Source organism: Corvus moneduloides, chromosome 9 (genome assembly GCF_009650955.1).
Source record: "Corvus moneduloides isolate bCorMon1 chromosome 9, bCorMon1.pri, whole genome shotgun sequence".
NCBI lineage: Eukaryota > Metazoa > Chordata > Aves > Passeriformes > Corvidae > Corvus > Corvus moneduloides.
Genome location: NC_045484.1, coordinates 5,003,515 through 5,031,076, shown reverse-complemented (window position 1 = coordinate 5,031,076; position 27,562 = coordinate 5,003,515). Strand labels below are relative to the sequence as shown.

Genomic DNA, 27,562 nt, shown 5'->3' with positions numbered 1-27,562 from the left:
GGAGCTGCTTTTCTGAGCGAAGAAGAGACTGTCTCTTGGATAAATTGGGGTTTAGTGTGCTACCATTCACTAGGTTGTGTGATTATTGTAAGTAATGGACTGAGCTTGGGATTTCTGAAGAATTGGGGTTTTTTTCTTGTTGATTGCTGTGCAGGCATATATAAGGGAACAAGGCACAGGTGATGATACAGAGAAAAAATGACAGTGTACTGATCTGTACCATACAGAAAATAAGTTTCTGCAATTTCCTTTTCCCCAGTAGTTGTAACTGCTGTAAAAACCAAATTCTTTGTTTTCAGGACCCCTAACTTTGCTGAGCTTGCCCCAAACTAAAGTCATGCTTTTCAGATGAGAAGGTAAAGGCAGGCAGGACCTTTATTTGGTGGGATTCTTTAACTATGAAGCTGTGTCCCCAAACATAAACCTGAACCACAAGTATCTCTGGCCATTGTGGTTGCAGAGACAAGATTCCAGATGTAAATAGTGCATGGAATGATGGAAAGCAATTTCCTGAGCCTCCCATCTCAAGCTGTTTCCTTTACAGCAGCTGTCAGCTGTTGGTATCTGCATTTTGTCATTGTGGAAATCTTAACAGTGACCACACAGCTTTTATTGTGCTGTATCTGATGGTGTGAGCAGATACACAGGCTTATGTCAGGCTTGTAAGGGCACTTGCCAGGTATTGTCCTGTATCCATCTGTCTGTCTCTTGTGCAGCTGTGAAAGTTACCCGTAACTTGTGTGGAATTGCAATTCTGTGGAAAACTGGGATGTGGAACAAACAAAAGGGAAAGGTAACAAGCTGTGGGGTTGCGTGGTTTTTTGTTTGTTTGGTTGGGTTTTTTTGTTAGTCTTCCTAAAATGGTAGGCATAAGGGGAGGTTTTCTGAAGTTCAGGTTTTGGCAACATAGTGATTGCTCCCTTCTGCCTTCCATTGCACTGCACAGCTGTCTTTTTTGCCTCCTCATGTGATGAGGATTCCCCCTGATTTAGTAGGATCATCTAATCTTCCAACTCCCAGCTCAGCAGAGAAGTGTGTATTTTGATAAGGAGCAATTAATGGTGCTTCCTCATCCAGACTCGGAACAATCCCAAAATCAGATAATACTTCATCAGGAGGATGCTCCTTTCCATGCAGCTTTGAAACCTGTGCATCAGATGGTCTTAAAAACTGAATGTGAAAAAACTTGATAAAAAGAACTGGGTTACTTCCTATCGCTTACTGGTTGTGCCTTTGTTCCAAAAGTGCTAAAGTTTGTTGCTTTCTTGGCCGTGATTGGTGTGTGGCAGTGCTGGGGCTCGAGCTGATGCACTGCTCCCTGACTTCACATGGAGCACAGCTAAATGTTTTCAGAGTTAGTGTATAGATGTACTTTCCATCTTCAGAAGTTAATTGTAAAATGATTTAAATTTATCTGGAGATTTTTAGTGGAAGAGTGATGCAGTCCAGCGCCTTAATTGTGTCTCCCCTGATGGGGGAGGCTTTTTAGAGTCTTTGCCAGGAGTCAGAGATGAACGGGACTTTGAGCCTTCTCTTTCTTCTGTAGTTGTTTATTAAGTGTTATCAGCGAAATATGAGCCACTAATGTGACCCAGACATAGCATGAAGTAGAGAATGCAAGAAAAGCCAAATTATCAAGATTACACAGCCTTTTAAAGGTAAATCACCCAATGAAAACTTAAAACGAAAGATATTTTCACTTTTCTACCAATGTCTAATAAATTGTCTGGTCACACAGACAGGAACTGCGGAATTCTTTATCCAATCATCCCAAACTACTTCTACTACAGAATATAGAGTAGTAGAAGAAGAAGGTCTGGAGAACAACAACAATCCTCCATTTTGATGTTTCTTTGCTTTTATCTACTTACTATATTAGTAAAACCAAAACCTCTAAATTTTTCACTGTGCGACAATCTTACCTAGTATTCTATAACCTAGTTCACACCAGTGTAGATTCTAATTCTTCGCAGAGGGTAGGCAATTTTCTCCATGGATGAAGGTCAAAAACAGTGCTGTCCAGGGGGGTAGAACCCTTCAAAACAGGCAGAGAAATATTCTCTGCCTTCTGGGTTCCCACAGAAGAGCATTCGACTTCCTTTAAAAAAATAGTGGGGACTATAGATTTTTTTTAATGAGAAAGTGCTGTTATGCTGAGGCTTTTTTTGAAGTTCAAATGAGTAGCATGCTTCTGTAAGCTTTTTTTTAAAGCTTCTATCTGTCCTTGTGGTTGTAAGTTATGAAATAGTCACTGTCATAGGTCACAATATTTCTGTGCTAAATTTGGGAATATAACTGGCAGCTTGCTTTTTCCCTGGGAACTTTGTTGTCAGGTTGGTACAGCAAGCTTTAGCTCCTTAGCTTTTAGGGGGAAAGAGGTTTCTTCATTTCATTCCTTTTTCTTTTTGCTTCCAGTGCATTTCTATTCCACTACCATAGCTGTGGAACACACTGAGACTCGAAGTGGTAGGACTGTTGTAGCCACTTGGTTTTAGTGTTTGTCTTGCCTCTTGTGTCCAAGACTTCCTTTCTTCTTTGTGGTTTCTTGTTGTGTTTTGCCAAACCCCTGTATTTCAGAGCTGATTCCTGGTTGTTGCTTTGTACCAGCCTGGGAATCTCCACATAATTGTTCTTTGCTTTTAGTGTGTGATAGAAGCAAAACTGTGCAGGAGGTGAAAGTGTAGACAGCAATGAAAATCTGTGAAAGAGATCCAGGGGTTTTCCGTGCTTCTTTCCAGCTTTTTGCATATGATTATTTTGCATTTAAAACCCAACAGATAACACTATTTTATTTTTTTTCTCCCTATGGTATTATAGCTAGTCAAAGTTTTTTAAAAGAAATAAAACTAAGAAAGGCAGACCAGAGATCAGTGCTCTTCACCTGGCTTTGAGTGCCTGCACTTCAACAGCTGCCAAGAATTATATGGCTTCTCCTGCAAAAGTGCAGTAAAAAGCCAAGCTGCTTTTCATGCCTTCCTCTTTTGTTTACTGGTGAATTTCCCAAAATTAAATGCTGCTGGCAAAAGGGATTGCTCAACACATCGAAGTATATGTCCCACTGGGTCTTTAGGTTATCTGCCCTTCAGGCCGAGGCACTGCAGGACACTGAATGACCAGTGGTTGGCTGGGCTGCAACTTCCAGCGGGGGCATGTTGGAGGTGACACGTGGTCCAAGCACAAGCGACCTGGGATGCTCAAGCATGAAATCTATTCAAGGGTACTTCTCTAGTGAAAAGAGTAGAAATGGTACTGGACCAGCCTGAAACCTCAAGGCCAGGTCCATGCTACAAGTAGATGGTGGGTGGAAAACCACCATCTCTGGCTTGGTGCCCAAATTGCATGGTGTTGGAAATTCAAGTGTGCTGCAAAAAGTCCTTTATACACTTTACCTATTCCTGGGCTTTCCCAAGGTGTCATCATTTGGCTGCTGCCAGCACCAGGTTGGACATCTGAACAAAAAAGCACTCAACCCCACACAGACTAGGTTCACTTTATCCATAGTGACATAAGTGCTGTCCCTGATAGCTGGAATACCCCTTCCCAGGTTCATCATGGCCCTCAGAGGCTTGTAGGGTATGTTCCAAGGGTCTGCTCTCCAGCCCAGCTGCCCTGTGACACTCCAGCACGCTGTTGGAAGCTAATAGGCTTTTCATGAAGATTTCTTAAACACGTAGGCATTAAAATTCTCTCTAAAAGCATGGGGAAACAATTAGGGGTAAAACCTAGGAAAGGAACCTGGCTATCCTATTGTTTCTGGGATCTGCAGTTTTCCTGTTTCCTCAGCCAGGCTTTCAAATTTTTGTTCTGCTCTGTAGAAGTAAAGCGCAACCCAAACCAGTATTTAGTTCCTTCTGTTTTTCTTTGTATTCTAGGGACAGCACAGCCCCTTGAAAGGAGGCTTTGCAGAGGTAGAAATTGCCAGGTGCTGATTGTTACTGTGCTTTTCTGCTGGAGACTTGCTGCCTTTGAGGTGAATTAAAATGTTTAAAAAATTTAATTATATAGTTATAAAGTCTTCTATATATGTATGTATTGGGAATTGACATACAGATTCATTGCCTGACCCTGCTCTAAAAAAGTTCCATGGATGATGGAGAAGTAGAAGATTAAATGGACAGATTGAATGTCCTTTAGGGCTGTCTAGTAACTGACCATCAAAATAGCCTTTGCCCCTCTGATCCACTTGGTCTATGTGGATGAGAAGGTTGTGATTTCTTGGGATCGGGGAGTGGCAGGCAGCTCTGAAATTGAGAGTTTTGTCAGCAAGCCGAGATAGCTCGGGGCTCTCAGCTAGATCCTTCCTTCCTAACCTCTTCAGCAGAGCATTCTCAGTTAAATGAAGTTTTGCCAAGATAAGCATTCCTACTTAAGAGCAGTATATCACCAGGATTGATTCTGACTTTAAAGCCTTAGGAAGAGAAGTTGGTATGGACACTAGCACGGTAACATTTCTATGCACTTAGTTTTTTAAAGCACAATCTCTGGGTTGCAGCGACAGGGTTTCAAGTTATTGATCTGAAATGAACTGATAGGGAAAATGCCAGATTATTTTTCTGGAGTGAGAAATGTTTTGTACCTCTACCCAGCCTACTCAGGGGGTGATGCCCCTGGAAGGAGCAAGGTGCTGATCTACAACTGTGATAACTCATTACAGTTTCGTTCCTGAAAAATGTCAGGGACATTCTGTTTCTGTCCCAGGAAAAGAACAGAAACAAACTTCAAAACCTTGGAGGTTGCTATGAAACAGAAGTGTCTTCCCCTTGGCTCTATTTAGAAAGCCTTTAAATATACTCAATGCTGAGTTCCCATGCCATTGCTAGTGGGGTACAGTGTCATGTATGGCTGGTAAGTACGTATCTTCTCTTGTCACCAAACATGTCCTTGGTTGTGGATTCACTGAACTACTTCAGGCAGAATTAGGGTCCTGTGTGTTGCCTGTCCTGTAGTACTGGTACAGAGGAGGGTGCTTTTCTGCTCCTCTTTTGTGCAGGTGGAGGAAAATAATTTTGATCTTTTAATACTTCAAAAATTTTTGAAAATATACTTATTTTAGAAAATTCAACTTTCCTGCACATAACACTTCTGGTTATTTTTTTTTCTTCTCTACAGCTTTCATGGTTTCTTTAAAAGGGTTTCTGATTTCTTAGTGACTTACCTGTGGAAAGCTTGATGCAGTTTGCAGGAAGGACCATGTACCACAGACACTGCCTGTGTACTCGCTGCAAGACCCAACGTCTGGCACTGCCTTTGCATCTGCTGCATGCAGACTTCCTGCAGGGGCAGGTTTGGGTTTGCGGAGCAGAGGTGAGCTGAGGGTTGTGGAGCCAGCAGAGAGGATGCAGAATCTGTTTCCATCTGCAGTGTTCAGCAGCACTTCTGTTCGTTTTGCATAATTTGTGTAAAAATCAGACCTGAGCAATCTATTCTCTGAAGGACAACAGCCCTAATGAGGAAACCTCTCTCTGTGCTGATAAGGCCTTTTGGATCCTTGTGTATACCCAAATGTTTGTCCTCTGCGTGGAGGGCTATGGCAGTGAAGCACGTGGGCCTGCAGCTGTAATGTGCTCTGGCTATGTTACTTGGGCTGGATCCTCTCCCAGGGGTGGGTGTCCTTTTGGTCAGGGGTAGGAGAACCAATGTTGAATTCAGGCCAGGTTACCCAGGGATTTGTCCAATCTCATTCTGAAAACTTTCACGTCCTCTTCCTGATGTTTGTTCATGCAGTGATACAGTAACTCAAATTGGTGTTGATGTCAAGGGCATCTCCCTGTGTAGTTGTGCCTCTTTGGATTTGTACAATTTCTTGTTCACGACAATCATGATTTTCCCGGTAGCAGTCACAAAAGCAGACTGCTGAACCCCTGCTTGTTAAGCATCAATTATAAGGCGACTTTTCAGATTAGGTTGGTTTGGGTGCTTACATCCATGTACCACAGAGATACTGCCTTAAGAAAAAACACTTAAGTGACTGGAAAGAAGAAGGAGAAGTTGAATTGGTGACCTCTCTGCTGGGTCACTTATTTCTGTAACTGACTGCTTGGGAACATCTCATTCAGTGGTTGCACAAAGCATGTGCTAGGCAGGGTTGAGGGATGGTTTGTTGCCCCTGCTGGTCCCCTTGGTGGGATGTGCTTGCTTTGAAGGTCTCTGGACCTGATGTTTCCCTACTTGAAGATTTTGTTGTCAATTTATATTTTCTGCAGAGCTTTGTGCATTCTTTCAAGGAGCAAACACCAAAGTGATGAGTTTCCAACTTCACATTAAGAAATGAGAAGTGTTCTTCTCTTTAGGTGTTCCCTGAACCTGAACCTCAGTTGCAGTAACTGTAGCAGTGAATGAAAGGTATGAATTGTCCTGTTCTCCTGAAAGAGTTATTAAATATCTGAAACATCTGAAAGACAACAGTGGTATTTGAGCCCTGGAGCAAGGGACTGCTTCTGATGTGGCAGAGACTAGCATGCATGTGAGTGTTGCACAACTGAGTGTTAAGAAAGAGTAGATGGAGTTGACCCTTCTTGTAGGTGAGTGTGATGGAGCAGCTATTGCATCGTGTTACTGGAGCTCGGAAAGACCCTGAGCTGTTCTGAGGTGCCTAAAAAGCCTTTATTCTGAGTCTTTAGAGCTTGGAAGTTTTAAGATGTTTGAAAGTAAAAAGAGGTGGCTAAAAAAAAACTGGAATGAGATTTCCCCTTCAGGCAGTTTAGAAGCCCTCTCCACATCACATCTCCCTGGGCTGATTTCTACTACTGTTAGTAGCAAGCTTATCTCTGAATTTGAGAATTTGAGTTTTTCTACTAGTGTTGGAAAGCAGAAAACTGCAGTAGAAGTAACAGCTCAGAAAAGTAGGAGGTGTGTATTGAGTGTTGGCTGAACAAGCTGATACTTTGTGTGTGTGTGTGAAGGGTGAGGGTGATGCAGAAGGCACCTCTCCACTCCACAATCACTAGAGGCCTGGTTCAAAGAGCTCACCCAAGCTGGAAGGGAGAGCCAAGCAGCCCAAAAGAACAGATGGTGCTCATTTCTGAATTTACAGTGTTTCCTCCTCTGCCCCCACCCCCTGCGGACATATGAAATGACTTACGTTATTAATTCCAGAGACTTTTGTAAACATAATGTGTAAATACATATAAACATCTGCTTGATCTGCTCTGGTTTGCATGTCTAGGAGCAGTGTTTTACAAAACTTTGCTCCCAACCTCCAGGCAGAGGAGGAGGAGGAGTGGGAGAAGGAGCTTAGGCTTATCTTTGTTCAAGTCCACCTCCTCTAAAGCAGCCCTCTAAGCTGGTTTGGTATGGCAGCCCTTGCCACCCAGGGCAGGGTCACCTCAGCTGTTTCAGCTGGGCTGGGAGGCTTAAAGCCCATCTGTCCTTTTGAAGCTTGGAACAAAAATGGTCTGTTGTGATGGACTGGGAATGAACCTTGGTCATAGTTTCATCTGCCTTCTTAGCATCCTTGGGACAGATCAACATGTGCTAGTCTCCCTTTCCAGGTCACCATCCTTGTTTTTGCTGATGTTTTGATTATAGCTGGTGATGCTGAGCTCCTGAAGAGTGGATGTCATCAGTTAAATGGGTTTGTGTCACTCAACACTGCAGATGTTGGGAGGACCCCCACTGGGCAGATGCTTAGTCACTTTGATGACCATCTAGTTGGAGGCTTGACTTGGTGTAGAGCAAGTGATGCAAAAGCTGTTTTCTGCTCTTTGTTGCTGAGCCTCAGGTGGTAAATTCTGCCAGATGCCACTGTTACCTAGGGAGGGCACTCACTGTCCTAATGAGTTTAACAGGGTTTGGGTGCAGTTATCCATCCTGGGACAGCAGTAGTATCACCTCAAAGCTGTTGTTGCAGTGATCTTAAGGATTTTTAAAATGAAAGAAAAGAAAGCCCAGCTCCTTCCTAATCTTAGCTGCAGCCAGGAGGGTATTTTGGTGATCAGCCAAGTTGGGCTGGGAATATGGTATAGGGCAGATCAGGGCAGTGATGCTTCTAAACTTAACTTGCCCCTTTTCAGGGAAATTAATAAACTAAGAAGTTGTTTAAGGTGTGTTCTGGATTAAAAAAAAAATTAGGAGATCACTTGCTAGAGCATGGGGTAGGCTTGGAAAGCTTTTACACTCCAGGTTTTGCTTGTGATGAGGAGGGAAAAACCGGTGCCGTCACTTTTTCATTAGAGGTTAGAAATAGGTTTCTCAAGAACCTCTGCTGGCATCTGTGGTTTTTAATCTCTTTAGAAAGTCAAGAGGTAATATTTTCCGATAATGTAGTTACTGAAGTTGCTGCTAATGAAGTTGATTATGTGGTTTCTGAGGAACACAAAAGGCTGCAGCAAGATTGGATTGTTCAGTAGCACCTCAGCAGATAAAAATACCCCGTGGGTGTGTTTTGTGTGGCGTGCTGGGAGGGAAACATTGGAGTTATTCACTTCCATTGATGAGATCCAAATTAACTCTGGGAGAAACACTCAGCCATGCACTATTTGGCATAACTCTCAAGAGCTCACTGCTGTTTGGATTTGGTGATTGAGTTTAAGAAGGTATTTGGGGAAGTGAGGAGTTGACAGCATGGATTAAACTTGAAGTTGAAAAAAGCGGGGGAAAATTAGAGAGATGGGAAGGCCTGAGATGGAAAAGTTTATGTAGGAAGGGGCACCTTGGATGTTTTTGGGAATACCACAGTGAGGCTGAATGTCACTGGAGTCTTGCTGCTGAGGTTACTGGGCTCTAGTAGCATTTGGCAGAGTACCTGGTGCAGAATACCTTTTTCCCCATGGACCACTGCTGTAGATCATTTAAACTCTGCTGACTTTATGTGGAATATCAGTTAAGCTCTTAGGACTGATCTTTTTTGAGAGAGTATGTGCCTATACAGTCTCAAAACTCCTTCCTACCTTCTTCTGAAATTGGGATGGAGTGAATGGTAACTTACTGAAAGGAGCAAAACATCTTGAAACACTGAAGAGCTCCAACTGATAGCAGCATGACGCTCTGATTTGCTGGATAATGCCCTAATGTTAAACAGAAGGTGCTTGAATGGATACAAAGTCTTCTGTTGATGTTCTGGGAGTAAAAAAAGTGAACACTACTACCCCTACAAACACTTCTCCTCAAAGGAGATGGCCATGAGATCAAGGACAGAAATTCTCTTGGCTGTCCTGCCACTCCTTGTGGGGAATGTGCAAGCACACTGGAGCACACTGACTACAGCACTGGCTGATTTCCTGTCCCTGATCTGTAGCCAGAATTGGCTTCAGCTCCCCGGCTGTTTGGTAAAGGCCTGCAAGCTGAAGCAAGAGGAAAAGGGAAGAAGCAAGTGCTTCTCATGTGCAGAAGAGGGATGGGGCCTGTCCTTTATGGTGACACCCCTTTCATTTAATCCTCAAATTTGAAGCACAAGTGATTTATCTGTTGCTCATGGCACTTAGCAGTTGCCCTGTGTAATGTGGTCCTGCTGTAAGGATGGGTTCTGGACCCTTGGCTGGGGAGCTCTGGATCTTGTGCTTAGTGGGGTGGGGTGAGCTGTGGATTTGGAGCTGACACATGGGAGCGGATTTGCTCTACGTGCTGTTCTGCAACTTGTGGCCCAGTGGGGCTGCTGTGAGGAGGAGGAGAGACTTCCCACTGCAGCTGCAAGTTTAAGGGGTAAACAGGAGGAAAACAAAAAATGTTAGTACAGTTTGTGCTGGATTGGGCTGTCCAGACTGTGAGTGATCAAAAGGGACCAGATGCGGTGTGTCTGAGCGGATTTGGCAGCCCTGGTCATGGACCACAGCCCTTCTTGGGCTTGCACACTCAGCTGGATGCAGGACATTAAGCTTCTGCCTTTGAACCACACTGCAAACCTGAATTGTATTCATTTCTTCTTAATTTTTTAATACTTTCCCTTTGGGAGAATGGTGACTGTCTTGAGGAGTGGTGGTGATTTGTCTGAGCAGACTAATGATTAAACCAGCTCTTTGCCTGCAAGTTCCTTATCAAGCTTTCACTGTTTTAAAATTGCCTTTTGCATAGGTTTGAAGGTACTTCTTTTTCCCCTCCTGAATGATGTTCTGGTTGAGTACATTTTTAAGATCTGTGGCTAGTGGTGGGTATTAGGCTTGAGAGATTATCCAAAGAGCTGTTAGAGCACTTCATTGTTAGACTCGGAAGTGGGAACCGGGAGAATTAGTTGCTTATAAAAGGATTTAATAGCAGTGTGGGAAAAGGGGGAGCTTTGAGTTTTCTCTGTGCTGACACTCAGCATCCACCCGGGCCTGGAGAACAAGCTCAGAGAGCTCATAACCAGGACTCACTGATTCTTTTTTTTAGTTTAGTTTAATGCTCATTTAAACACTATGTGGAAACTATCCTATACACAGAGACTTGGCACAGCTCTGTGTTGGTTTGCTATAGAGATAGAAATGATTAGGAAAACTTTGCTTAGCAAATCCACCTTTTCTGTCTGTGTCAGAGGGACCTTGAAAGCTTGGTATGTTTTGGAAGGAAGGGGTTGAATCTTGAGAAGAGCTGATTACAAAAACCCAATTATTTTCTGAATTGCACTGTAATATATATGACTGCTGCTAGACAGCACAATAATTTTCTTCTGCATCTTCATGCTCACAGATTTACCTGTTGAAGTTCATCTTATTTCCAAAGCTTATTGGTATGTCACTGAAACTGGGAACAGCCTGGCTGTGTTTTCTCAGGAGCTGTGGGAGACTGAGATGGGGAACATAGATTACTCTTCAACCAGCAAGTGTGGCAGAGGATATGCTCGTGTTGGGCAATGTGGTTTAAATTTGCAAGCTATTACTATCTAGTCTCTTGGTTAACGAAGCAGTGAATAATTTGTGTACTTAATGTTCCTGGGAGATTGGAATGTCCTTAAAAAGCCAATCTGTCCAACCGCCCTGTCTTTCTGCAACATAAATAAACATAAAGGTACCAGACCTAGTTAGGTGACCAGCTCAGTAATACCTGAGGAAACGAAGCAGTGTGTGATCAGCATAGTGACTTGCTTCAGTATCAGTGACCTTGACATGGATGAAAAATACTTTGTGTACAAATTTTTAGCTGCATTCTCTCTGACTTTCATATTATTTGGGGGTTTTTTTTGATTCTTTTTTTCCCCCGGTCATATTACTTACCTTCAGTACTTAGGGGTCTAGGTAAAAGATGATTGAGAAGAGGAAGGAAATTCCACTCTTGGAGCTGAAGTGAGAGGTAGGAGGCTAAGCATGAATGCATCCTGAAACTCCCTGAAGGTCTCTTCCTACATGTTATTCAGAGTAAACTCTGCTTAGTCTAGCAGTATTTTACCACAGTGATACTGCACTGTGAGTATAGGGAAAGCTGTTCCCTTTTCCTCAGCAAAATCAGCTATTCCAGGAAAATGCTCCCTGCTAAATTGTCAACACTGCCAACTTCTTATCCCTCATCTCCACCATCATCACTGTCCTTCAGAAATCAGCAGCGCATATCTGGATTTCTTTATACACTTGCTAAAAGAAATGTAAATTGCTGGGTTTTAATGGACTGAAAATTAACTTCTTACTGCTAGCCTTAGACTGGCAAAAGGTAATTGAGATAAAAGTTCAGATAACTTCTTGTAAAAGTACCCCAATGTGATCTGAAAGCTATTAGATCATTGCTGGTATTGATTTAAGACTTTCTTCTTGTCATCTGTGTGAAATCTAGATCTAATCATGGGCCCATGGATTTCTTCTTTTTTTTTTTTTTTTTTTTTTTAATAGCAATGCTTTTCTTTGCATTGGCTTGTATAGGGAGACCTGAAATTAAACTAGACTGTACTTGAGCCTTTTTTTGTGTATTAAGAAAATCCAGCAAGTATCAGGGTGGTACTACGTGCTGGTAGTGGAATTGTTGAATGAGCTTAAAAATTACTTTTTTTCCTGACTTATAAAAGAAAATAGAATATTTATTTCATAAAAAGGCTCGTTGAGGTAAAAGACTACTTTTTTTTGGTAGTAATACAAATCATCTACAGCAAATATAGGGTCATCACACCTTGGTGGAAGGAAATCTGAGCATGCAACTTGTCCACGCATTTGAACTACTTGAAGTGCTCTTTTTTGGAAACTAAAACTGCTCTCCAATTCTTCAGAGGAGTGAGACATCCAAGAAAGTTATCACTGTCCATTTACTCATCCAGAGGGAGGCTGTTTTATCTGAAATTGCTGCATAACTTTTTATGTTAAAGCTTTTTTCATGACAGTGCCCCTGAGAGGCATATGGAGTTATTTGCAGTGACTCAGGCAAGCATGGCTGTTAGCTGACTCTCTGCAAACAGGAGGCAGTTGCTCCTCTTGCTGGAATGCATTGCCCTATGGAAGTAACACTTACCTAGAGTTTGGTCTGTGCCCTGTCATGTCTTACATAGCTTCTGAACCCTTTGCTCTTCTGCTTGAATGGGTAGAATGAAGAAGCTCTCCACAATAATGACAGTTCTTTTTAGTGTTAGGGAAGAAAATCAGCCTAAGAGGGAACTGGGATTCAAACATGCATCTCTCACAGCTTTTGACTTCTGCAGTCAGATGTGACTCTGAAGATATCCATGTAGATATCCAGTATCCATAAAGGCTTCCCTCATAAAAACTCAACCCAGAAGCTGTATGTAGGATACCTATGTTGTTAATTCCTCTGCTTCTAGGGCTCCTTCTCGCCCACCCCTCGTGTTTTAGCAAAACCAGAAATTGAATGTTATTTTGGGTGATTGGCTGCAAATGTCTCACTTTACCCACTTGGATATTGGCAATCATTAGTATTTCTTCTGCTTGTGTCCATCTGCTGCTTTGCATTTAAGATGGAGTCCTTCATAAGCTTTTAATCTCTATCAACTCTTCTTTGCAAACTGAAAACATTGTAGAGCAAGGCTTTTCACTTTTAATTTAGTGTGAAGTTCTATAAGGAGAAGTTTGAGGGTAGAAGGCAGTGTCAGTGTTGCATGTGTTTGTGATGAACCAAGATCCTTCCCCCGCTGGTCAACTGCATTTACAACATTGCCTTAACATGGACAGACCCTGGGTTTGACTCATTTTCTCCTTTCAGAGGCTCTTGCAACTGCTGAATCTCCTTTTTTGTCTCTAAATTTTATGTCATTGAAGTAGAGACCCATCATGAAATGCATTGTACCAGAAGAAGACAGCTATCTTACTATGGCTGATGTATGCTGCTGTCGAGGGTTTAAAATTAGGTTTTGGGGTTTTTTGCCTATGAGTGCAAATTTTGCCCTATTAATTCTTTTAAGGATAAGGACTGATATTCATTTGATATCAGAAGTTTACTGGGAAGTGGTGAACTTTAAAAAATAATTATCTGATCAGACCATCAAGGAAACAAGCTTCTAGAATTTGTACCATTTGGTATCTTTTGGATTTTGCTCCATTTCTATTGCACGGTTGTATAGATCTTTTTTTGAAGTGATACTGTGAAGATTAGCATTTGGGGTTGTGTGGTGGTAGCTTCTGTGACTCCTGAGTGAGGTACCTGTCTATGCAGGTATATGGGAACAGAGACATGGAATCAATACTGTGGAGCCTTGGAAGTCTGGGATTTTGGAGAGGCCAAACCCTTGGTTGCTGAGGCCTCAGAAATAGATTGAAGAGCGTGATGCTCTTCAGCTTTCTTGGGGTTTCTGTAGATTGAAGGGGACCACAAGCAGGTTGGTTTGGGTTTGATTTGTCACTAAATTTAAGAATTTAGTGAAAACAAAGCCTTGACAGCACTGTATTCTTTGAGACTTCCCAGAGGCAGAGGCTTTACAGATGGGCCTAAGTGGCTGTTTCTTCCCTACCCTAAAAAATACTGTCAAAAAGTGTCAGCATGCAAACTAAGGACCCTGAAAGGAGAGGGAAAAAGAATTCTCTCGACCTCTATTTCGTGGGCTTCTACTGATGGCCAACAAATTACTTGAAGTTTTAATGCATGGTATTTTACATTACTAACAGAGTTATGAGAGTTGATATCTAACTTCAAAAAGAGCTTTTTCATTACAAAAGGATTCAGCATTTTTTAAATGAATGTAACTGCCTTAGTAGTACTAATTAGAAAACGAATTTTTAAGTTTTTCTCCTGGGAAAAATATCTTCTTTCTGGTAGAATTCCTTTAGGCTTCACAGCAGTGTAGTGTGCCTGAAGAAAATCTCATCACTTGGCATTCAGTGCAGATGGTTAAACTCATTTTCTGTGCAATCACCCTCTTTTGGGCAATGCTGTTACCTAAGGAAATCCCAAGATGTTCTCCTTGAAGAATGTGTGCAGGATTGGGGAGGGTGTGGTGTGATCTAACAAGCTGTGGCATGTACCTCTCAACACAGGGCTAGGGCATGGGAGGTTTGTCCTCCTGTGTGCACGGTGGTCCTTGGCATTTGTTGGGAGGCTCTGAACCATCTGGGAATGAAATGCATTTCTTTGCATAGGTTCCACCAGGCTGCTCAGGCTTTGCAGCACAGCTGCCTCTCTGCTCTGCTGCTAACAAGGTGAATTAATTGCGCATCTGGAATTCCCAGGGTTCCATTGCATTCCTGCCACTGGGAACCAGGCGCTAACATTTAGCTTCATATCACACTGTATGGCCCAAGTTTCAACACCACTACATAAGCTCAGCAAATTAGAAGTTCCCACAGAAGGTTTTTTAAATGCAACAGCTGGGGCTGTTGTAGGAAAGCACTTTTTCCAGGAAACTCATTTGACATCATACTGTCTCAGCAGTATCCCAGGAGGTGTTTGGTCCCACTTCAGCAACTCTGTTGTTACCTTCTTCTCAATCCTTCATTTAAAAAGCAGAAAAGTAATATCTCAGTCTGGAAGTCCCCCTCATACAAAACAGTAAGGACGGACTGTTCATGTACCCATTCTTTTTCTTTTTCACAGTTTTCTCTGTTCCTGGATGAGCAGCCTTTAGCCTGTGGAATGAATTTTGATCTACATGTAGCTTTCCAGATCAAGGTCTCGTATGGATACATTTAGGTGTTTTGGAGCCTGATGTGAAGCAGATCTGGCTCTGTTCTAATCTGTCCATTAAATCAAGAGCTGCAGATTTTGCAGTTGGAAGTATCAAGAAGCCTGGACTTAGCATTACCTCTGAAGGGTCAGCAGGAAGCATCCAATTTTATTTTCTTTATTCATAGTGTTCCAAAATAATCTAACAGAATTGCTTCTGTCCATTCATGCTAAGCCATGCTACCTTCTCGAGTACTTGTGTTTTTTGGCTAAACTCTTTTCTTAGAAATAGTCACTGCATTTAGTAGTACTTTGTCCTTCATGTGTCTCCAGATGGGATATGTGGGTGAACATGAACTCACACCACTTGCGTGTTACCACACCTTTGCAACTTCCACAAGCACTGGCAGTGTGTACAGGTTGTTCTCCAGAGGCAAAGTTGAAGGCATATGCTGGCTGTTACGTGTGAGTTGGGAACTGGAGTGCAGTTCTTCTCTGCTTCAGTAAAAATTTGGAAGAGCTTTGCTTTTGACTTTCCAAAACATATTTGAAACATAACTCAGTAGCAAGCTTTGTTTTGGAAATGGCCTTGCTCCAGCAATGGTTTTGTCGAGTCTGTTTATCCCAATTTCTTCCCCAGCTTAATAGGCTGAGAAAGTAAAACCATTGTGCATGTGGGTGGTTGAAAATGGGCTCTATGGATATTGCTGCAATTTGTGTTCCATAAATAATGGTAGCTTGTGCATAAGCCTGTAATTGACTGAAAATGCATTACAAGTTAGCATGATGGCAGGTCAACTTCTGCTTAAAATCCATCGCTGGAGTCTCTTGGGAGGAGGGCAGGATGGAGAGACAGGAGATGTGCAAACCGTGCAGAGTTAAATAGCACGATTCAAATGTGCTCAGAGTTAGTTTTCTTAAATGTTTACTGAAGAGGGCAAAACTTAAATGCTTGAGAAAATAAAGCTGTTGAGTCTGCATCAGGCCAGGTGATGGATGCTCGCAGCAACAGTATTATTCCCAAACAACAGTGCTGTTAATTATGACCTGTCTGAAAAAAGTCTGGAGCTGGTGAGTGGGAGTTGGAAAGGCTGGAGGGAGAGTAAAATACCAAAATTCCAGAGAATTCAGCATTCTGTGCAGGGAACATTTCTGGCCTTCCTGTGGCTGTACTGCCAGCAGTGTGTGAGTCAGTCTGGAGGGTCGTGTTATTCCCAGAGCTGCTGAACTTGCTGCTGCTTAGAGCACTCGTTGTATATAGACATATCACTTAATTTGTTCTTAATTAAGCTCAACAGTACAAGCTGTGTGTTTTTGATATCTAATTCAGATAGGAGCAAAGCCAGGTGTTAGAGCTGTTGCAGGTTGTGCGCATATGTGGATCAGGAATGAGTGGGGAAAGTGCTGCCTTTTGACAGGGGAGAAAGGTTCAAAATGTTATTTCATAGAAATTAGTGGCTGATTATTATAAGTGATGAAGCCATTGAACTGGGTGGAGTGGCAGCGCTCCAGTGGGAGCTGGTGTGCCCACCTCCAGGAGTTCAGGGCCTGGAGCAGGGGGCATCTCACCCACACATATGGGCGCCATCCAGAATAATTTTCATGCTGCCTTTGGTCAGGACATCTTTGGCTCTGGTCATCTGGGTTTGCTGAACTTCTGAAACTGAAGCATCACACATTCTTTGAGTGTGCTGGTTGAAAGAGCAGGGAGAGGACATTGAGCTGCTGGAGGGTGAGGCTCCTGGGAGGGCATGCAGAAGGAAAACAGGCCTCAGGAAAACCTGCTGAAATTCCTGCACTAACAACATTCACAAAATGCTTTTTATTTGACCTTTTTCCCCTCAAAAGTCAATAAGATCTAGTTGTTCTTTAAAGAAACGGTTTCACAATTCTCACCAGATTACCTGGTATTACATTTCTTGCAAGGTACTGCACTACAGTCCAATAAATTTATTTTCTTTTTACAAGAAATCATGTTTCTGCCAATTGGCTAAATACCATATTTAAAGAAGCTGTGACCTCAGTTTTCTTCAGCTATTTAAACTTTTGGAGTTTAAAAGTAGTTTTTAGTCTTTCTTCTCAGTCATTCTTCCAGCCCCACATCTCCACCTCTGAAAAGGTACCGTTGGAGCTGAACATCAGGAATCTCCCCTCAACACCTTCTACTGTCAAATTAAAATCTCTGAGGGTAAATTATTGAAGTGGGATTTGCTCTTTAAGTTGAATACTATGAGAATGACTTGAAAGTAGGTAAGATTCATTGATTTCTTGTGATTGCTACTGGAGGATGTGTTCTTACACAAGACACATTCATGAGAGATGCTTTTCCATGTTGCCAGGAATCAAGGATGGAAAGTGTCCAATTTGATGGAAAGCTTTTTGGGGCATCTTCTCTGGCCTGCTGCTGCCACCAGCTCTGATCTTCATGGAGCTGTGGTGGTGGTTGCTTGCTTCAGATTTTACTGGATGGTATTTGTATCTCCAACTTGAAAAAAACTCTTAGGAAAATGTAATCTTGCTTGGACCCCAAGGTCCCACAGTGACTTGGAATGGGTGGGAATTGTCACTTTTCAAGGGTTGTTACTACTGCATGCACTGTTGGTGTTGTCATTGGACTGTCAGTAATGAAGGGATGGTAATAACTGTGCAGTCTTCTGCCAAGAATAAAAGGCAAAAGACAACTTTTTTGTCTTTTCTGCATACATAAATTTTTTTTTTTCCTTTTTTCTTGCTTCTTGGGTAAAACTCCTGTTTTCTGAGGGTAAACTCCCACTTTCTTGTGTTCCTTTGTTTGTGGGAGTGACCTGTTTCACCCATACCTCTTGTGTATGGGTCATGAAGGAGCTTCTGGAAACTTGATACAAGCAAATGAACTTTACAAGGATCGCGACCCACAGTAACCCCAATTCTGGCTTGTCTTGGTGCTGATACTGGTGCAGGAGGTAGCTTTGCAGTCCAGAATCCAGGTACGTGAATGAGATGGAGCCCTCCCCAAATATGGCCCATGGCATCCTTGATCATCTGTGATCTGCTGTGCTTGCTAAGTGTGAGTGCCTTTTTAAAATGAGCTTTTATCGTTTGTGCTGAAAAAGGACTTTGAGGCTTCCTGTGCAGTTAGGACTTTTGTGTTGGACATGAGATCTTTCCAGTCCCCAGTGAATAAACACAGCTGGCTGTTTTGGGAAATGAACTTAACATCTTTGCATCAAAGCTGTACAAATAAGGCATCAAGCTGTACCAAATTAATGGGTAAGGTTTTTCTGACTTTTACACTGACTTAGAAGTGATCAATGAAAAAATGCATTTTTTGCAAGGCTGCCTTCAGCCCAGAGCAGGGGAAATAAGCCTCCCCTCTTTGGAAACATGACTAAAACAAGCAGCCTCAATGACTTACCGATGTTGGATTACCATGCAAATAATTTACTAGGCAGCCTTTTGCTGTCCGGAGCCACCCACGCGCAGGAGTCAATGGTGCCTTTTGTTCGGGAGCACTGGAAGAATGCATGATCTAATGGGGTGGGTGGGAGTTCGCCTTTTTTCCAGCCGCGTCCAGGCTGTGCTCATTCCCCCAGTGCCCAAACACATTTCCTTCCTGTGTCCCCATCTTAGAATGGGCTCCCAGAAAAAGCAATCCATGTTTGTGTCTCTGTCAGGCTTTTTTAAAACCCCAGCACCCGTCTGTGATAGAGATCCACATGCCAGAATATTTGGTTTGGTGGGGCATAGCTTAAGAAAAGGACTGGTTAAAATCCTTCAGGCCTTTTTTGTTCATGATATATGCACATAAATCTTAAGACTCTTCAGGTGAGGACAAGAAAATAAACTTAAGATTTATTATTGCCAGTTTGTGTTCCTATAAAGGCCACAACTAGGCATTTGAGAACTGTTGTCTGTGCTTCTGCATGGGGTTATTTCCCTAGTGGCATTCCTCAGAAAGCGGAAATCCTTCATTTTCTTTTTTCAGATGCTGGATATCTTCCTCCTCCTCTACAAATTTTCTCAGAAAAGCTAGGGTGTAGTTCTAAAGGATATTTTCTCTAGAACTACAGAAGTTTCTTAGTTTTGGTCAGAAGTTTGGCTTTTTCATGCACATGTGATGCAAGTGACATAACTTAGCACTTACGTGTCTTGCAGGTGTTGGGCTGTTTCATGAAAGTACTTTACTCCTAAAGAACAAGTGACTCAGGGTGTTCCTCACTCTCCTCCCCTCCTTATAAGGTTTGTCCTGCTCTTGTTGCCCATCTGCATGCTGAAAAATCCTATCCCATTCCATTAGATGGGATAACTCATTCTCCTTAAATATTGCCCTCTCATTTACTGCCCCTGTGATCCAGGAGGGAAGGCTCTGGCGGGTTTTCTAGCCTGAGAGGCTGAACAAAATACTGTGGTATGAGAACTTGGAGTGGTCAGTTGGCTCAAGGTGCAGCAATTGGTCTTGAACAAGATCTTGTGAGCTTGCTGGCCTCTGTCTGCTGACATCCAAGTTTCTGTCCCCTGCAAGCTACATACTGCTCGTGTGAGGTTCTGGGATCTGTGTGTCTGGAAGCATCAGAGCCTGTCTGTTTTGCTCATGGCTGGTCTGGCATTGTGCTGGGTGCTGGGAGAGCTGATGGTTCAAGAAGGGCAGAGTAGAGGCAGGAGTAAGGGTGAATGGCATGGGGCGCATTTCGGTCTAGTAACTTGGGAAAGCTGGCATCTCTTCCTGGGAATGATGGGTAAACAGGTCAGAATTATAAAGCAAAATGAAATATCAGTTGTAACTGATTTCTCTCTGCCCTGTCACTGCAAAATGGAAATGAAATCCAGTCAAAAAGTACTAAGTAGGCTCTATTTGTTACTGGGTTTGTTTTCATTTTTTTTAACCTTTACTAAGACATAGGTTGTCAGCAAGTACCTGTGTGAGAAAAGCTGCCTTGAAACAGGAGCTAACCAAAGGAAAAACAGTAAAATTTAACCATTTCATTACTGCCCAGTGGATTTTGTGGAAAACAAATCTGCAAAGATTTCCTTCTTTGCCCAATGCATCTTCTCAGGTGGATTATTTTTTCCCTGGGCAGCAAAACTCAGTGGCTGTATGCAGGAGAGGTAGCATCGACTCTTCCTGTGTGCAGGGGATTTGAGTGGACAGATAATGAAGGAGGCTGAGTGTCCTCTGGGCTTATCTCACCCATGCATCTGCTCACAATTCAATACTTGTAGTCATCATGCCAGCTGTTGGGACAGTTTTCCTGATGTAAATTATCCATCCATTCTGAGGGGCCTGAATACAAGGAGGCCTTTTGTTTGTAGAATGAATTCCTAACTTCAGGGAAAAGGGAGGAGTTTCTAAAGATCTAAATGGCATTTGCATACAATTTCCTGGTGGACCTTGGTATACTGAATTTGGTGATGACCCAGCTGAGGGAGGGCTGTAATTGCTGATGACAGCTGGCCAAGTCCAACAATGTGAGCAGGTCGTTTGGGGCAGTATCCCCTGAATCAAACAATGTTGAGCATTTTCAAAAATAAAGGGCTCTGGCAGTAGCCAGAAAAAAGTAGTTCTTTTCCACAGCAAGCAGCCACTTCTGCTGCCTCTCCAGGCACCCAGGACTTGTTTGGTCCTTTGAATCTGTAATTGCAATATTGTCTTGAAGGCTTATATGTGTGCTTGCTTATAGTAGAGAAAGGTATTAAAGGTTTTCTGCATCATCCTGAATTTTCAGAGGGGGCTGGTTATTGTGTCACCTTGTCACTTGCTGGTGAACAGCTCCATGCTTCGGAAAAGATGGATGCAGTTTTAAAAGGTGTGGCTCACGATTTTGAGCTCTGGATGCTTTAAAACACAACGGGTTGCACTTGTTAAGCGCTGAGCTCATGGTCACTGGTTCCAGCATCTGGAGTTCCTCCTGCAAAACAGATCTGCCACTTCTCAATACGCACAGGGAAATGCTACCTTACACCTCACACTATGAGGCACTTCTAAGCCAAACTGAGATCCAGTCAGTACTGGCTTCCAGGAACAGAAGAACAATGTCTTTTTGTCTTCTAAATGTAATGTTTAAAACTGCCTTTCACCTGGTTATTGCTGTCACCATTTCTTAGCGTAATAACTGTATATATTTATTCAGCCTGGCAAGGCATGAAAGCAACCTGGGCTGCTTATCTTTTCTAGAAAAAGGCTCTGCAACCTCAAAGAGCTGCCAGGTTGCTAAGCACAGCATTTATGTTCAGCGTGAACAGTGGGGAAACACATTTCCGCACTGTGTCAGCTGGTCTTGGGTAAACTCCATTGTTCCAGCAGTATTTACCCGGCAAGGCACCACACAGCTGCTCTCTGTGCATTAACTGCATTCCTCTTTAATGCCATTAACTGCACTGCTCAAGGAGTTATGCAGCCAGCTGCCATAAATGTCTTTTTCACGTGGGTTTCTCAGTTGGGAGGGGTTTGGATGCATTTTCTTGGCCTGCCATGTAAAACTGGAGATGAAAAAGGGAAGGGTCCTTGCCGTTTAGCAGAGGGGGTTCCCATGGAAAATGTTCTCATGCTGCCCAGAGTGCAGTTGGCATGTGCTGTGCCTTTAGCTGAGCTGGGGCTTTCACAAGGAGCTGTGGGAGACCTTGTTGGGAAACAGGGATCATAATTCAGTTATAGTGGAGAGCGAAAAAAGTAGTTCTTTTCCAGGGCAAGCAGCCTGTGACCCGGCCTTTCATCTAGAGCAGAAAGTTGTGTGTGCGTGAAAGCACATGCTTGGCCCCCTCATCATTCCCAGGATTCTTTTGAAGCATTTGCTCCCCAAAACCATCTTGATGAAGCCTAAACACAGGGGTTTTGCTTCACATCAGAGAAATGCAGAAGAAGAAAACTAACCACCCCAATTCAAAAGAGCAGGGTATTCCTGACAATTCAGCTGACACAGTTTAATGACGTGATCTTCATTGTTGTCTCTGGTTTATTTTTTATCCCCTCTTGACTCAGGGAATGGCTGCTCTTGCCTGATGTTTTCCTATTTTCATTTGTCATTAAAGTTGCCCAAAGAAATCCCACCAGGGCTGACTTTCAGCCTTAGATTTTGCTTTATCTTACCATGTGAGCTCAAAGAAAACTTTCTCATTAAGCTGATGACACTTTTACTAGTGATAAAACTATGATAGTAGTTGTGGTTTTTAGTTGCTCTCCATCCAAGATGTTGGTGAAGTTCTGGGATAGGCTGCCAAGTTGCAGGTCAACACACTGGGGTATTCCTGCAGAAGGAGGAGGAAGTATTTGCTTCCTGGGCCCCTTGCCTTTACCTGAAAAAGATGTGAAGTCTGTCCTGGGTTTGTTTACCATGGACTTGAAAAAGATATTTGTGCGTGTCCAGCCTATCGTCTTGTGTCTGTCTTGAGTTCCTGTGTGTGCATGTTGTTCCTACCTCAAGCATATTTTGCCTTCAGTGAGGAGCTCTCTTTGAGAAGAGCCCATGTAGCAAGAGAAAAGGAAAGCTGTGAGGGTCTGATTTGTACACAGGATGCCTGCTTCTTGCCTTCATTGTGATTCGTGAGAAAAACACTCCCAAATACATGGAAACAGGATTCATTTCTTGTACTGGGTAGCAAGAGGAGGGAATGCATAAGCTAAGTTAGTGCTGAGTGTTGATCCTTTGGGAGAAAGCAGTTTGGCATTAATGGTGGTGCTTCCTTCTCACTCACCTTCTGTAAGAAAATCTCATTAAATAATCAACCCCAAACTAACAGAGAGCTGGTACTGAGCAAGAACCATGATTGTGAATGTCTAGCTTCCAGTCTTGTGCTTAGGTCATCCATAACTGCACACATGATATAAATAGGAAAGGGTATTTAGTGGGAAGTATTGGTGGGCTTGTATTTGTGCAGTGCCCCAGCTGTCCTGCATGTCACACACAGACAACACTACGTGGTGGGTGGTTTAAACACTTGGCTGGTCTTTTTCTATTCTTGGGACACATAATTTTTCAGGTGCTGTGTATCTTGATTTTTACTTTATTTTTTTCGGGTATGTTGACTTTCTGGACCTTTGCTGTGCTTCTCCTGCTGCTTTGGTTTCCTTCCTCATGCCAGACAGACTTTGGGTGTGACATGCCTAAATGCAAGGCTGGCCCCCGCCCCTAATCACAGTGGGGCCTGCAGGAGCAGAACTGTGGTTTTGTGACCTAATTCATGGCTGTCAGGTTGTGCGTGTGTCCTTTTGAGCGCACTCTGTATCTTGGTGCCTGGTGCCGTCTGGGTCTGCTCTCACTTGTGAAGGAGGTGAAACACTTCAGCAAGTGCAAGCTCCCGTGTTAAAATTTAACATGGTACAGTTCATTCATTTTACAAGTTAAGGTTAAATCTGTGTGACTTCTGCAGGCTGAGAAAACCCCTTTCTGAATCAGCTGAAACTCTTCTAGTAGTGGGGTTTTTTTTGATCAACGAAAGAACCAGTGGTGGCTGCAAGTTCTGCTTAGAGCACTGTTTTTCTTGGAAGTTGTGGGAGCATAAAAGAGCATGGCAGGGACTAAACACCCAAGGTTTTATTCCAAACAAACTCCAAGTTGTTTTAGTAAGCTCCCTACATGCTCCAGGGTGTCCTGATCGTACACAGTCTGTTTGCTGGAGTGGAGCAAGAACAGCTGGCACACAGCTGTATACCTCCTCCTGGGAACCCTTGGCCATCCCCTTGGCCAGCATGGATAGCAGATGAAGGTGGCTGAAGAGTGTTGTGGTCCTCTTGAATGGGGTAGATGCTCAAGTCACTGGAGAAGAGTCATTATGGCGGATGATGTGCTGACTGCCACAGACCAGTTAGGAGGGGAACAGAGGGCAAGAAGGTGGATTTTCTTTCATCCTTCTAGGAGATGGAGAGCTTGTAAATCATTGCACTCTGATCTGAAAAGTGCCTTGGTGACTTCAGGTGTGGGAAACTTAAACCTCGTTTTGTTTTTCCTGGGGAATGAGTAGAAGAGGGCTGTAGTTGGTAGTTCAGTGCTGGAGGAAAAGCTTTGTGAGCTGTAGAAAGAGATTGAGGTATTGTCTATTTAGGGAGGAAGCACAGGTACAAACCAGGCTCTACAGTGTGACTTGTACCTCTCTGGTTAATACTGTTTCTCCCACACATATATTTGGGAGAAATATCATCAAATATCATGATTGACTTGGGCCTGGCCTTAAATACACACAAACTACTCATGGGTCTGATGCAGTCTGTCATGTGTTAGGGATGTATGTGGAAGAGAATTGCAGCTTTTGAAATGTGTTTGGTTGCACAGAAACTTGTAGGTCTCTTTATTTATCTACTCAGCCTGCTTTCAACTTCTGCTTTTGGTTCTTTCCCTTTGTCTTTGCTTGGAGATACAGTACTGGACTGGAAGAGATACTTCTGGTATTGCTGGACATGCTCATCCTTCTGGATAGTGCTAGGAGATGTTTCTCCAGAGAGAGAATTGCAGTGCAGCTCTTTCCATTCCTCTCTGTTTCGAGTCTTTCTCATGTGTCTCCTCTCCCCCCCCCCAGGAAAAGCCTTTGACATCACGTATGTGCGCCTGAAGTTCCACACCAGCCGGCCCGAGAGCTTTGCCATCTACAAACGCACGCAGGAGGACGGCCCCTGGGTGCCCTACCAGTACTACAGCGGATCCTGTGAGAGCACCTACCACAAAATCAACCGTGGCTTCATTCGCACTGGGGAGGACGAGCAGCAGGCACTCTGCACTGATGAGTTCAGCGACATCTCTCCTCTCACTGGGGGCAATGTGGCCTTCTCAACGCTAGAGGGGCGTCCCAGTGCCTACAACTTTGACAACAGCCCTGTGCTGCAGGTATGTGAACAGGACTATCTCAGTCAGGTGGTCTGAGTTGTGTCTGTGGATGGTGGCTTTGTGCCTACTGGGCTTGCACTACAGCCCTTACTCACAGTGAAAGGTCCTTGCACAGCTAAGTTGGGATGGACAATCCACAGAGACTCTTTTGAAGGAAGAGTTGAACTCTTGAGTCTATTGATAGTAAGTTTATGGTACAAAAAAGCAAACTAAGTGGTATTAAGGGTGATTTGTCAGTAGGTATCATGGAAGTCCAGAGGATGAATGTAAATAAATCTCTGCCTGTTTAGAAAGCAGCTGTGGACATTCTGCTGTTGTTTCAGATACAAGGACAGAGGAAGGTAAAGTCTCAGTCCAGGTAATATTTGAGGCATCTGCATATGTATTTCAAGGAAAAAAAAGTAAGAAATGTAAGATTCTTCTAAATACATAAAGCATTACAGGAGTCCCTACCCTGTTCTCTTACATGTGTGTTGAAGCAGAGGAGTTTGATTTTATCCTTGGTATTTTTCTCTTACAAGTGGCTTGGCAAGGGGGTTTTGGCAGGGTTTTTTTGTTATTGAACATTTTTGAATGTTTTTTTGCATTCACAGGAGTGGTTGGGCAGTGGTCAGGAGCATACTAGGAGTACCAGTTTATCTGATTTACTTGCCAGTTTCTGTGTCCTGCTTGATGACGTCTTCAGTTTATATTGCAACAAGGAGCTAAAGCTGTGGGGTTTGCCTTACTGGTGCTCGTTGTCTTCCTTTCAGAGCTGTAATTGCCATCACCTACCTTTGCTCTTAGAGCAGCAGTAACAGACTGAGATGAGCACCCAGCAGGGTCAGGGCTCGCCTGTCACCAATTCCCAGGCAGGAGAGCAGAATCTGGTGGGGTTGCTTCTGCAAACAAAAGTGAAATGAAAAATAAAGATTAATGGGAAAGGACGAAGAACTTCTGAAGTGGAAAAGAACCAGTTTGGCCACCTTGTTGGTGTAGCCAACCCTTGAGCAGAAAACCGTGTCTTATCATTAAGATGAATAGGGAGATTTCAAGTTAGCAATGTGTATAATTTTCTGATAAACTTATCTATGTAAGGAATAGTGACCTGACCACCACTTTCCTAAAATCTGTACCAACCCCTGGTGTTGCTTTCCAGAACTGAAGTAAATGTGTGTGTTGTGGTTAGCATTTCCATGTGTTTGTCAGTGTTTGTAATTCAGTAAATAAATACTATGTTTCTGGCTGAGCAGTGACACAGGTGCAGCACAGTTGTACATACAGGAATGTTTCTTTGTGTTCTTTTTATGGTGTTTGAAGGAAAATAGCATTGTAAAAGGTATAATAAAACCAAGGAGGTGCCAACATCAGTGGCTGTCAGAAGGTGATACAAAATTTGGCAATAGGCTGCATTTGCTGGCTGCTGCTGAAGGAGGGCAGGGCAGTGTGTTGAAGATGCTGTGTAAATACTATGAAAAACTCCTATGTTGCAAGTCAGATCTGTCTGTTTGTCTTCCTCAGCCTCCCCCAGCCTCACTCATTTGTCTGTCTGTGTCTTTTACTCTGGTGCAATATGTCTGCAGACAAATGTACCCTAAAGCTTTTCCCACTGGTGCTGCATAGCTTTGCAGGACAACTACAGCCAGGCAGATACATACAATTAGCAAGCAATTGCCTGCCCTGAACTTTTTGCTGGAGAGGTTACTCAGTGCTTCCCAGTTGAGAGCAGTCAGGATGCAAAGAGGCATTGGAAAGGGTCTCCAGAGAGGAGCAGGGTCAGGAAAACCCATTTGAACCAAGAGGAGGTGGCATAAGGCTTCTGGAGCAGGAATGTGTGAGCTCCTGAGGTGCAGAGGGGAAAACAATGAGGAAGGAACCTGCTGCTGCTGAATGACTTCGTTAATAGAACTGTTAATGACTGGTGCTCTCTCAAGGGGTATCTTTGGTGTTTCATCTGATGGGATTTCTGTCTGCTCTAGGAATGGGTGACAGCTACAGATATTAGAGTGACTCTCAACCGTCTGAACACATTTGGAGATGAAGTTTTCAATGACCCAAAAGTTCTTAAGTCTTACTACTATGCAATTTCTGATTTTGCTGTGGGTGGTAGGTGAGTAGACAATAAAACTCTGTGCTTACTAAAGTTTTTGGTTAGGTATACTAGACTGCTTTAAAGATACTGATTGTATTCACATGATATCATTAGGCTCTGGTCTTTACTGACTGTCCTAAATCAAAAATATGTTAGAATGAATTTTACATAATTTGCAAATATTGTGTATAAGCTTTTGTGGCTATAACTTCAGGGCTGACAGAGATCAATTTTTTTTCCTTGATTAGATGAAATATTAAGTGATTTGGATAAATGGTAAAAAGAGTAACTAAAATGGAAAACAAAAGAAAAAAATTTTCTGCTCTGTGGTTTGTGTGGTTTTTAATGTATTTTAAAATTGTTCTCTGCCTGTATCTGTTCTCTAGAATAACAGTAAGTAGAAAATCTCGGTGTCTCTACTTCACATATATTGAGGAAGCTATCTCCTTTGGAGGTCCGGAACATGGTACAACACGGTTGTGGTTGTCTGTTCCTTTTGCAAAAGTCTATTGTAGAATGTTTAAACCTTAAGTACTTGATGATAAAATGTTTTAATAAACAGAGATGAGACCACTGCAGTTTTAGGCTGTTTGCCGATGGCAGTCCTGAGACTGGGATTTGGCCACATGGGGATTTGTATTGCCTGCACCACCAGTCTGGAGGTCCTGGGCTTCTGTATTAGTCACCTTTGTGCTATTTAACTTCCTACTGATACCACAATAGCCCACACCCAGTGAACATACTGTGTTCTAGGCTCTCA

General features: G+C 43.0%; 1 protein-coding gene across 1 annotated transcript in view; it reads left to right on the top strand.

Annotated features, from left to right (window-relative positions):
• The window catches only part of LAMC1 (laminin subunit gamma 1), a 65,726-nt gene that overhangs the window by 16,832 nt on the left and 21,332 nt on the right, over window positions 1-27,562 (top strand). Inside the window, exons 2-3 of the mRNA XM_032117790.1 lie at window positions 24,427-24,731; window positions 26,690-26,820. Coding sequence (XP_031973681.1) covers window positions 24,427-24,731; window positions 26,690-26,820 — 436 coding nt within the window. The remainder of the gene's footprint in view (window positions 1-24,426; window positions 24,732-26,689; window positions 26,821-27,562) is intronic.